This window comes from Heloderma suspectum, chromosome 6 (genome assembly GCF_057233095.1).
Source record: "Heloderma suspectum isolate Gila_16-S chromosome 6, 16-S_ref, whole genome shotgun sequence".
Classification (NCBI taxonomy): Eukaryota; Metazoa; Chordata; class Lepidosauria; order Squamata; family Helodermatidae; genus Heloderma; species Heloderma suspectum.
In genome coordinates, this window is record NC_139463.1 from 43,436,246 (window position 1) to 43,449,150 (window position 12,905).

At 45.2% G+C, this 12,905-nt stretch overlaps 1 protein-coding gene across 1 annotated transcript; it reads left to right on the forward strand.

Annotated features, from left to right (window-relative positions):
- The first annotated feature begins 684 nt into the window (after positions 1-684).
- C6H2orf78 (chromosome 6 C2orf78 homolog) lies at positions 685-11,696 on the forward strand. Its single transcript, XM_084807255.1, has 6 exons — positions 685-929; positions 3,922-4,650; positions 6,486-6,686; positions 6,813-7,022; positions 8,939-9,052; positions 10,060-11,696. The coding sequence occupies exons 1-6, from the start codon at positions 773-775 to the stop codon at positions 11,694-11,696; spliced, it is 3,048 nt and encodes a 1,015-aa protein (XP_084663381.1). The 5' UTR covers positions 685-772.
- The last annotated feature ends 1,209 nt before the right edge of the window (positions 11,697-12,905 follow it).

Sequence of the window (12,905 nt, forward strand, 5' to 3'; positions counted from 1 at the left end):
TTGCCTCAGGTAAGATACATTGCCTCCAAGAACAAGGAGGAATCTCAGTATAGCTTCCCACCCTTGTCCAGCACAAATGGTTATAAACCTTGGAAGATTGGCTGATACACACAGTGGGGCAAGAAGTGGAGGGCCATAGGGTCCATTCTCTTAGATTCCTTGGTGGTCTCCTCAGACTAGGAGAAGTTGTCTGGATTAGGTTAACACTACCTTTTCTGCATCCATATTAGAGATAGAACCTCAATGTTCAGAGACACTGTACCTCTGATTGCAAAGAGAGAGAGAGATGGGGGTGTATATGTATGTATATACACGCTGGGGAGACATTTGCTTTTCATAACCCAAGGAAATTCAATCATCAAAGAACCTGATACTAACTCTGATACTGAAGGTCATATAGGGTCATCATGACTAACAGCCATTGATAGCCTTCCCCTCTACTAGGTACTATGATGGTTAGGTTGAACCTAGGACTGTCCCTAGAATCTAGAAATGGATCTAGAAAATCAGCTTCCAAGGGGCTTACTGAGGGTTATCTAGGGCGTCCATGGCAACGGTGACATTTGAACTCAGGACTTTTCAATTCGTGGCACATATGCTACACAATGCTATTTCTTTATTAGCCCCCCCCCCCCAATTTACTGCAACACAAGAATCAAAAACATAACAGGAATATAAAGGTAATATGACTACCAGCTCCTGCACCCTGCTGTACTTTCTGGCTCCTATTCAACTTTACTAACATGGTACTCCAGAAAACTGAAGGCAGAATATGTTAATCTTCCATTCAAAGAGAAGCCAAAGGGGACTTCGAGTTATTATGTTTGAAGCATCTCAGACTAAGCTTTCCGCTCTAGAGGTCAAGATGAAGATCATGGATCGTTTGACAGATGGATATAGGGAGCCTGTGAAGATGAATTTTCTGCCAGGTAGGGTGAACCCCACACTCTTCCTTGCCCAGCTCAGTTCTCTTGTTCTGCTCTCCCACCACACCTTTCGCCATGGCATCAACTTTCATCATCATATTCTACTTTGAATATTCTCCTTGCCCCCACCTCACAATCCTAGGGTTACCATAGGGATGGTAATAAACAATTTTGCATCATCGCATTCTACTGCCTATTCCTTACCGGACGTTCGATCAGTTAGGAGCACTGGAGTTAGTCTCTCTAGTCGTTAGCAAAATAATTTCTACAGTTGCCTAATCTGGACATTTTCTTTCACTATGGCAGGTAGGAATTTTTGCCATTTAGGTGTTTGGAAGGATCCTTCCATTTTCTAAGTGGCTGATGGAGACAACAGCTGTAAGGGTATATAGTTGGGGAAGGGATAAAGTCTTTGGACAGGTTACAGAAGGTAAAATAGATGGCTGTGGAAGCTGTGATAAGGTAAGACGAGAAGGAGCAAGGACGATGCAACTCCACAGCCACAGCCACAATCCAGCAACATCAGTCACACCTCAGTCCCAGCAATGCCAATGAGGCTTTGGTTAACCACGCTTAAAGGTAGTCCATGGCTTTCAATGGGAATTAGTCTTGACTAAGATTTGCTGGATATGCCCACAATGACTTGGTTACATTCTGACGCACTGGGTTATTTATGCCTGTACTACCATAAATGTACAAAGCACTTTACGGAGTAGACTAAGCAAACCAGCCAGGTCTCTGGTCCAAGGAGCGTACAATCTAAATTTTGCCAGTGGGGGCAACAACACAGGAAGGCGAGGGAAGGATCACAGGGAAGAAATAATGCACAAATGTTATCAGGCCCCAAGGAAATACATAGGCTTTGTTTTGGTCAAGGAGGAAGTGCCCTTTAAAGCTGACAGGAGTGGTGCCAATTCTGTAGAAAAGATCCACGCAATCAGCCCTCCCCTCATGTGGTTACAGGCCTCCCAACTAGCATTAAGGAAAAATCCCCCCCCCCCAAAAAAAACACCCCATCTTCCACAGGGCCCAGATAACATTTCAAAGGCTGTGGAAAAGGGCAGGAGACTTTGGGGCAGCTCAGAGCGGTAGTGACAAAAACGTGTGTGTGAATGAAGTCATCCATAAACGGATTCCTATTTTCCTTCTACAACCTTAGAAAGTGTTAAAAAGACGAACCCTCTGGCTGTGGTTGCCTGTGACTGCAACTGCGCTTGTGAGCAAAGGGTCCAAGGGAGCTGGGAGCTATTCTGCATTAATTAATCTGGAGCAAAAAGTTCTGGAAACACAAAGAATGTTGGGAGAAGAGGGTAATCGTTCAATAGACAGTTGAACAAGAATCATTAATAATATGAATAGGTGCATTTAAGAGGTCTTAAGTTACTCATCTGGTGGCTGTGTCTGCACCAGGTATTCAGATTAATCCATTCACATTTGGAAGAAACTTTCAGTCTATGCAAATGCTTATTTCCCAAACTTGTGCTTTGACTTGCTCTTTGGCCCCCCTGACAGTCTCCCCCCGGTCCCAGCCCCTTCCACTCAGGCCAACCGCCCGTCCTTTTGGACTCCCTTTTGCATCATAACATTCTCTGGCCTGGTAGAATCTTGGGGTCACCATGGGGACAGCAGTAAACCAGTCTATAGGATCCCAGTTCCATGGGCTCCTCTTTATTGGAAGCTGACTTGAGTCAACCCCTCAGAGCTGCAGCGCAGTAATAAAGCACATGCAAAAGGTCCCAGCTTCATTTTCTAGCACCGGGTTTCCAATATGGTGCCTGTGGGCACCGATGGGCCCACAGACACCTCTTGGTGCCTGCCAGGCTCCCTGCTGTTCCTGGTTTTTATTTTCTTAAGATTAAGAAAATATATTATTAATAATATATACATATTATTAGCATTATTTACACCCACATGGTGTAAAGCGAAGGGCTGCCCTCCAGCACCATCTTTATTTGGATTCACATGAGTGGGTTTGTGTTTTGGTGCTAAGACTCCAGCTCTGCCTTGTATTTAGCTTCTTGGGCAAGTGACTTTTCCTTTAGTCTGATTTTGTAAGTTTGCCAGCAACACTCTTTCAAAATTCAGAATGTTCCCACCAACCGAAAAACATTGGCGATCCATGCTCTGCCAACTCCTGTTAAAGGAGCTTTAAAGGGAAAGAACTGTGACTGAGGGCCTTCAAGAACGGCTGCCACTCAGCAAAGACAGAAAGGACCAATGGTTTGACCCAGTATTAGGTGATTTCCAACACACTCAAGTGCAGCAGCAAGAGGGCTTATCACCTTTCTTGCAGGGTGAGTGATACTAATGAACAGAGGATGCAACAGACACAAAGATTTCAATAATATTTATTAGTATTTATAAATGGCTTACATCTACAGATTTCAAAGCGGTGTACACAAATCATAAAAACATAAACGTATACAGCCAATATGTAGAATATATTGTATCTCCATATGTATAAGAGTGCAGGCTAAATTACACAGGGAAAGCTTGCATGAACAGATGCGTCTTCAACGTGCACCTCAAGATAAAAAGCGTTGGTGCATGTCTGATCTCAGAGGGAAGGTATTTCCACGGAGCGAGCACCAATTTGCCCAGTGCCCTGCTCTGAATAACCGTGGAGCAGGCTGCAGGAGGATGTGGCACCACCAGGAGGAACTTAATACTTACGGTGCTGTAGGGGTATACAGAACAGGAACAGCCTAGCGGAGAGCAAGTGTGGCATAGGAGGGGTCTACTTTGACTCTTACCTCAGCCAGGAGCATATGAATAGGCCATAGGAAAAGCACTCTTCCTTGCGTCTTCGTTCTCCCGGCTGCAAAATAATAATATCAACCTCCTTTATGGGGGCCTTGTAAGGAACACTGAGATCATGCATGTGAACTTTCAAGACTGGCCAAGTCTATTCACTTGGCCTTAAGGGCTGACGGTTGCAAAGGCTGATCAAGAGGTGCAATCGTTAATGCCCCTGCCCACTTCCTTTGTGTTATAGATCAGGCCCCGAACACACAGCCACAGGAAGGCTCAAACCGTCAACCTCAGAGCATCCCAGTGGTGACTGCCAGCTCTACCATGGGAGGAGGACCTCGTAGCATCTCCAGAACCTCCACACCATGTCTGAGCTCTGCTTGGCTGCAGCCTTCAGTCTCGGCTCTGCCCATCCAGCCGAACCCAGGGAGTGCCAGCACCTATAGCTATCTGCCTCCAGAAACATCTCACCTGCAGGGAGTTTTGGGGAATCAGGATCAGTTGCCAATTTCCAGCTCAGCAGCTCTTTATACTTCCATCCATGGGTGGGGAACAACTGGCCATTTCCCTGGGCCTTTCTATGGGCCACTGGCCTCTCAGTACAGAAGCCTTCCCACTACCAGTCCCATGGAGCAGCTGTATGCCCACTCCCACCTCCAGCCAGTGGCCAGTCTTCAGCTGGTGCAGGTGCCGCCTTCTAGGGAAGGACATGTCCAGCAAGCCTCTTTCCAAGATGGGGCAGGCCTCTACATGTACAACCATGCAACCTTGGCCCCCATACCTTTCGGAGAGAGGAATCCTGTTGTACAGTCAGGCAGAGATGTCCCTGGGCCACCAGACCCAAATGACAAAGTGGTGTTGGTCCTTAAAGAGGTGGAGCCACAAACCATCATCACACCTGCTCCAGCCAGCGGGTGTTACACCGCGCCATCAAAACCCAGCAATGCCAAAGCCACAAAAATAGGCTCAAAAGGTATGTGTTGATCTTTGCAGAAAGATCTATCTATCTATCTATCTATCTATCTATCTATCTATCTATCTATCTATCTATCATGACATTTCTAATCTGCCCAATAACTGATGTTCTCTGCATAGATTACAAACAGTTAAAAGTTTAAAATGACATAGAAACAGTTTAAAATATAAAATATAATACAAATATGTAATGGAATAAAAAAATAGAATTCAAAACAACAAACAGCACAGGAATCAATAAAACGGCAATAAAAATCTAGAACTGGGTCCCAAAAATGTCTGGAAGAAAAGAAAGGGCTTTGCCTGGCACCAAAAAGATAACAATGCAGCATCAGGCAAACCTCTTTTGGGCGTTCATGCCACCACTCAGAAGGCCTTCTCTCTTGTAGCTGCCCATCTAGCATCCTTTGGTGGAGGCACCCAGAGGCCTCCAAAGATGACCTAGGGGTCCAAGCAGGACCATAGGGGAGAAGACTTTTATACTGTAGTCCCCAGCTGATTAGGGCTTTAAAGGTCAATGCCAACACTTGAAAGTTGGCTCCAAAGTGGACTGAAAGTCAGCGTAGCTGACAAAGCACTCATAAGATCATATCCCTCAGTCTTAGAAACCTAGTAGCTCTGTTTTGAACTAACTGAAGTTTCTGAACAAACTTCAAAGGTAACCCCACATACAACATACTGCAGTAATCCAACTGGAAGGTTACCAGAGCATTGATAACTGTTGCCAGGCTATCTCTGTTCAGAGAGGGTCACAGCTGGTATATCAACCTAAGGTGTTCCTGGCCACCAAGGCCACCTGGGCCTCAAGTGACAATGATGGATCCAGGAGCACCTCCAAGCTACATGCCTGATCTTTCAGGGAGAGTGCAAACGCCTCCAGGACAGGTTGAGCACCACTCAACTGGGCAGATGAACCACCCGCTAACAGTACTTTCGTCTTGTCTGAATTGACCTTCAGTTTGTTGGCCCTCATCCAATCCATTACCCTTCTCAGGAACCAATTCAGGACACCCACTGCCTCACCTGAGTTTGATGAAAAGGAGAGGTAGAGCTGGGTATCACTGGCATATTGATGGCACCTCAGTCCACATCCACAGTGGTTTCACGTAGAAGTTAAACAACATGGGGGATAAAACTGAGCCCAGTAGAACCCTTTGACAGACTTGTCATGGAACAGAGCAATAATCCCCCAACATCACCTTGTGGAACTGACCATCCAAGTAGGAATGGAACCACTGTAAAACAGTGCCCCTGACCCAGACAGTTGCTCCAGAAGGATGTCGTGGTTGATGTTATTGAAAACCACTGAAAGGTTCAAAAGAACCATCAAGGTCAGACCCCCCCCCCCGGTCTCTTGCTCTCAGCAAAGGTCATCTCACAGGGTGACCAAGGCAGTTTCTGTCCAAAACTGGGCCTAAGGCAAGGTTGAAATGGATCTAGAAAATCAATTTCACCCCAAAATGCCTAGAAATGATCAGCAACCACGTTCTCAAGCACCTTACCCAAGAAGGGGATGTTAGCAACCAGCCTATAGTTGTTGTCCACTTCTGGGTCAAGGTTAGAGGTTCAGGTTAGGTGGCCTTTGGTGGACAGTCCAAATGGCACTTCCATCCCCACTAATTAATCCACTGGGATGTTTCCCTGCACAAATCTCACTGAAATGAATGGTAGTTACCATACCCTTATGCAACTCTTATTCACTTTAATGGGGCTCACTCAGGAGAACTCCCCAAAGCAGGGAACCACATCCCTCCCTTGCCACATGGCAGGACTGGCTCTAGAAAGGATAGGGAACTTGTCCAAACCTCCATTTTCTCCATTCCTATATTTCAGTCACAAGTGCCTCCATGGGGAAACAACAGGCTCACCACCTCCAGGAAGTTCCTGTGCAGCCCAGAACTGGGCACCCCCTTCCCAGCAGCTGTCAGCTCACAGACACATTTCTGATGCCTCTGGCCCCCACTTCATCCACTGAATGCTCTGCGGGGTCATCTTCTTCTGGCACTGTACAAACTACCAATGAAGGGCTCCAAGGCGAGTGTTAAACAGACAAGGAGTGTACTGCATGCCTCCCTTGCCACATGGCAGGGCAGATTTGGAAATTCAAATCTTGAATAGTCCATATCTAATCCTCAATGTTTCTCCTTTCCTATATTTCAGTGGCAGGTCCCTCCACTGGGAAAGAGCATGTCTCCTGGACTTACCACCTCCAGGGAGTTCCTTCTCAAACTCAAATTGGGGAAAATCCAACCAGTAGCTGCCAGATCCCAGACACGTTCGGGATGCCTCTGGTCCCTGATTCATCCACGGAATGCTCTGCAGGATCAGCTTATTCCAGGAATGTCCCAACCATCAACACAGGACTTCAAGGTGATCGTTGAACAAATTTTGGCTGATCTACATGAAGGTTTTTTTTTTACTGTGGCACTGTAATACCTGGCTCCCTGGCATGTCACATGATGCATACTCCAAACCATTTCCCTCATGCTATTTCTCCATCAATATTGTTGTTTTCCAAACTCCCTTTATGATGGTTTTTCTGGTGCTTGTGGTTTTTTTATGTGCTACAAAGACATGTGTGTTCCAACTAGGGATGTACAGATTATGTAAAATCTGCTTCATCTGCATTTCACGGATTGTCAAGTGCCTTTCGTTCCATCAGCTGCTCTCTGACAGAATTGGAGTCTTTCCCATTTCCGAATTTGTGCAAATTAACACTTGCTAAAATGCGCAAATCCCCCCAAAATGTGTAAATCCCCCCAAATGTGCATTTTCATGTTTTACCGTATGAGAGACATGGGCATTTTTGGCTGGTTCTTTTTTATCTTACATATTTTTCTATGACTGAATTTGTGTAAAACTCAGGGAAAGTTTTAAAAAAATGATCTGCGAGTCTGCAGAATCCATACGACTCAGGAAAAGCTGGTCTGCTTTGGAATCGGCGGGTTAGATTCATAGAAATCTAAACTCATTTGATTCCACTGCAGATTTCTCCGACATCCCAAAGCCAGATGGTCTTTGACTGAAATGGGTTTCGTCTCAGTTGGAGAGTCTTAACAAATCATCTTACATGAGACTGAAATGTGGCAGCAGTTTTCTAAATTCCAGATCCTTGAAATAGAGTCATGCATCATTCCACAGAGGCTAAGAGCATGCAGCAATTAACAACCTAGGTCTTGGAATGTGGGCTCTCAGTCAAATACTTAGGGGACCTCACACTTTAGCAGTGAGAGTCTTCCCAAGTCAAGGGTAAACTTGCTTGAGCCTGCAGAGTGTAGGTTGTACAAGAAAAATCATGTAGGTGGCTGGTTGGTGGGTCTCCAATCTTTAGCTCTTTAGGCTTTTTAGGAGGGAAAATTCCAGGAAGCACAAGATCCATGATGGAGAGTAGTGGCCCTGTTGACCATAAACACTATCAGCCAACATAGTAAGATGGCCAAGGATGGAGGTTTCCGCAGAGGCCAAAGGCAGCTCTACTATCATAAGACAAAATGAAGGGGCATTAAGGGGGGCAGAAGAGGAGACAGCCCTGGCCCCTGGAGCCCCATCCACTAGGACGATTGTGTGCACATGCCCCAATGAAATGAAATGAAATGAAATGAAATGAACTTTTGCATGAGCCTAATATAGTGTTGGGTCCACGAATCCTGGAAGGTTTCTCCATTACCTACCCATGTTGAATGCCCACTTAACAAAAGATACTCCTTTAAAACACACACACACACACACAAAACATTTACAATAAAGGTATGCAATTTTAAGCAACAAATAAAACCTTTTCACCTTAATAACTAGCACCTGCAACTGATCAATCTGAACAAGAACATAACATAAGAACATAAGAAGAGCCCTGCTGGATCAGACCAAGGGTCCATCTAGTCCAGCATTTTGTTTACACAGTGGCCAACCAGCTGTCAACCAGGAAACCATAAGCAGGACACGAGTGCAACAGCACCGTCCCACCCATGTTCCCCAGCAACTGGTGTATGTAGGCATACCACCTCAGGTACTGGAGGTAGCACATAGCCCTAATAGCCACTGACAGACTTCTCCTCCAGGAGCCCAATGAAACAGCAGGAAATTCAGACTCCAGCAAAGGAGAAACAGAAATGCAGAAAGTCTTCACCTGCTTTCTTATGACTTTCTCAGAGGTTCCAGCCTAGTGGACCTCCCTGGGAAGGGAATGGGGCTTTCACCTACCTTTGTTTGTGCATAAGAAAAAAAGAATGAATATCTTCTTTGGTTATAGAATCACTTATTCCTCTTCATTCATTTCTTTCCACAAGGAGACAAGGGGGCAGCATCAGACAACAGACAACTGGCAGGTATCCCAACATCTCAGGAGCTCCAAGGCCTAGAAACATTAAATCAAGACCAAGTTGAGAACACTGCACTGAACAGTGAGTGCAAAAAATTCAGAAGGTGACTCTATATATCTACCAAGAGTGGTTTGCTTGTTGAATGCTGGTTGGTATACAGTCTCACCTAGCTTTTCCAATGCCTTTTGCTAAGGGCACTACCCACTTGGGTCAGATTTCTTGGACTTTGGGGAATGCAACCCACTGAGGACCTCTATTTTGGGATGATGGAAAAATCTGTAAAGAATTAACACAGATCCAGATCCATAGCCCCACATTTCCCCTGAGATCCATCAGTTGAACCCCGTGCGTTCGCAGGTCTTGTGCTGCTTTACCCTCTTGCCTATTGTTGAGTGTGTTTCCCTTATTTAATGTTGAGATATTCAAATTGCCCCCCTCTCCAGAAATGAGGACACCAAAGGTATAAATGGGATCGATGGGTAACAGCTTTCTTAACCTAACATTATCGGCAACAAGAGGAAACAGCTTAGCCACACGCTAACAGCTTTCCAGTACAGGTTCCTGCACTTCAGGTGAGAGCTGGGAGATCAACTCTCCTGCCTTCAGCCTGGCATGGGTGAGTCCCCTGTCTTGAAGCTTCAGGCCCACTCCCTCCCTGCCCACACTGCACCTGCCAGCAATACCAATAGGAAGAGAGCCCATCAGCCACATTAAATACAGCAAGGCTCCCCCACCTCCCACTCAACACGAAGTAGGTGAAAAAGGAGCTCACTAGATGCCAATTGCAAAGCCACCCCAAAAGCCCTGCTTAGCCCAGGAACCAGTGATTCCTCCCATGCCGCACCACCTATGGAGGGCTGGGTGAGTTGCCGCTTAGAGGAATGCTCTGAGGTGGTTGGAGGCAAATCATCCCATCTTTCTTCCCCTGTATAGGGAGCAAGGGAAACTCCTCCCACACAGGACCAGTGGGCAGGTGGAGCCGCACCCTAAATTTTGGAAATCGCAGAGTTGCTAACACTTTCTCACAGCAAAGTAGAAAAGATTCTTTGTCTTGTAATCAAGGGCTCCACTTTCTCTCTCTCTTTCAGTGGTGGACGCTCAACCTGGGACACAAAGGGACCAGCAGCCACCTCCTCCCAGGTCAGAAGGTGAAGGACATCTGCTTGCAGGCTCAGTGGATGCAATCCAGCTGCCAGAGGATCTCCTTAATGAGTTTCCTGACACTGAGCAGCTGATCGCATCCATTGAGCCGCTTGTTCTGGATTGCCTGTTCCCACCTCTGGGCCCTCAGGAGGAGGCAGAAGAGAGACTGATGGAGTCCTGCCTCCCACAGGAACCTGGGAAGATGGAAGAGTCCCAGAGTGTCAGAGGCCAATCCCAGGATCTCCTGGAGAGTGCAGTTCCCAAACAGACTCATCTCTGCTTGCCAACAGCTGTAGTGCCCACAGTGAGTAAGCATGAAGTGGGTCACTGCCCAAAGGCCAGAGGAGTCCTCTTGGATTTATTTCATCAAGAGAAAATAATGGGGATTAGCAGGAAACGAAAATATCCTGATCCTGAATCCAAAAATGTTAGCAAAACCCCCAGGATCACTCTGGAGCCAGGTCCCAGCAAACTGCATTCCAATAAGAGCCAGAGCATCCATCCACCTTCAAAGGCGCCACCAGAGCCTCAGGTGAAGGGGAAAAGGAAACCAGGACCTCATCCTTTTAAAAAAGGACAGAACAAACTGGATGTTGAGCTGAGTGGTTCTAAATCCAAAAAACTTCTGCCTTTCCAGGACAGTTCAAAGTCTGAGAAAACGCAGAATAAAAATGAATGCAAAGACAAGGCAAAGCTGAATGCCAATCTTCCTGGGGATAAGGGGAAAAAGAAAGATGTCAAAACAGAACCAGAAGAAGCTTTGAAACAAATCCCCAGGAGCAATCTGGCTTTGCATATGATGGAGTCTGTGCAGGTCTTCTACCCGCTAGGGAAGAACAAAGTTCCATCCACGTGTATTAAGAAGGTCCCTCTAGTTATGTCTTCCAGCACTGTTCCAGAAAAGTCACTGGCTGCAACGGCAAGACCTCTGCATAAGCCGCTTCCAAAGCCACCATCGCGCTCACTGCCAATGCTCTGTCCAAGCTCTTTGCCAAAGCCAGTTCTGACCTCTTGGCCAAAGCCACTTCTGAGCTCATTGTCAAATCCACTGCCGAGCTCAGTGACTAGACATCAGACAACTTCATCGTCTCAGCCTCTGCCACAATCAGTGCAGAAGCCAGGGCTGAAACTTATGCTTAACCAATCAACGTTGCATCCATATGAACCAAAGCCGCCATCATCTCAGTTTTCCCAAGACAACGGGTGGAGAGTGCCAGGCAGTGTTGCCGGGACAGCAACTGGTCACCCTACCAAGCCAGCTATTCTAGCAGAAAACGTTTGGAGGCTAAGCAGCACGTGCACATCAACACCAGCAAAAAGTCAGCCTCCTGGTGATGACCCTTCTGCATCTCCACCATACAATGGGGACACATTCATCCCATGGAGAACACCCCCGGATGACCTAGAAGTCTCAGAGCCTATCACGGAAGAGCAACGACCCATCAGGGAGATGATGAAGCGGCAAGCCCAGAGGGAGCGGGAGGAGGCAGCCCGCTGGACATCAGTGGGGCGGGTGCAGTTTTTTGTGGAGCGGGAGAAAGAAATGGATATATCCATTCGGTACGGCTACCCTCGGCGATAATGAGAGGGGTGTGTGTGTGTGTGTGTGTGTAAGTGTATGCATATGCATATGTAGTTTAGATTAGAAGGATGAAGCAGTTTCCTAGTTCTCATGAATATCATACTTTATTTTATTATATCGTACAGTATTATAAAATATTTCTATCTACTTTGCATTTAATATTTTATACTTGTTTTATTCTTTTATTTGGTTGCATATATATTGTATCATAGGCATAAGAGAATTTTCTATTTATTTTATTTAAATACTTTTCATATTAAATACTTTTCATATTAACGTTCATAGCTGTGCTCCTTTTTATACCTATCTGTGTATGAACTGTTCATATAAATTAATAGTTATATAGACATTTCTGTAATTTCATATTTATCTTAACTGTTTGGATATTTCTCTAATCAGTATCTAGTGTTCATTTTTATATTCATTTCCTGCTAATGGTCTTTTAATTTCACTGCTTATATCTGAAGGATAAAGCAGTGTCCTTATTATGAATACATCATATCTTACTATATAATATTAGTACTACCTGCTTTACTATTTCACAGCTATTGTATTAATTTATTCAGTTGTATATTTACTATATTACAGGCGTGAAATCTTGTTGTGTTTGTTGGTTATATTTTAGAAGTTTTATATGAATATCGGTGTTGTTGTTGTTGTTGTTCAATCGTTCAGTTGTGTCCGACACTTCGTGACCCCATGGACCATAGCACGCCAGGCCTTCCTGTCCTGCGCTCTCTCCCCGAGCGTGCTCAAGTCCATATTCATTGCATCAGTGATGCTATCTAGCCATCTCATCCTCTGCCGTCCCCTTCTCCTTTTGCCTTCAGTCTTTCCCAGCATCAGGGTCTTTTCCAGACAGTTTTCTCTTCGCATTCTGGCTTATATTTTTTAAAACTTGTAATAATTATATGACTTTGCTTCATTTTATATCACTGTTTTATATTACAGGCATGAAAGAGTCGTTGGTTAGTTATTAGTTACGTATTCATTAATTATTTGTTACTTGCAATATAGAGATGTTTATATTAGGCTTATCACAGAGTTGTTTCTATACCGACATAATAAGGTATATTATATTTATTATTTTCTGTCTTTGTAGTCATTGTATGTTTACAATGGAGCATGGTCGGAGAGACTCGAATTGTAGTACTAATGGTGTGTTGAATAGGATTCCGTGAAATTGGTTACAACTGGGAGGTAGGAAAA

Coding starts and splice junctions, on each gene's coding strand:
- C6H2orf78 (XM_084807255.1), top strand. CDS start 773: ATGTTAATCTTCCATTCAAAGAGAAGCCAAAGGGGACTTCGAGTTATT. Junction 4,651..6,485: donor CACAAAAATAGGCTCAAAAG/GTATGTGTTGAT, acceptor CCTATATTTCAG/TCACAAGTGCCTCCATGGGG. Junction 9,053..10,059: donor TGAGAACACTGCACTGAACA/GTGAGTGCAAAA, acceptor TCTCTCTTTCAG/TGGTGGACGCTCAACCTGGG.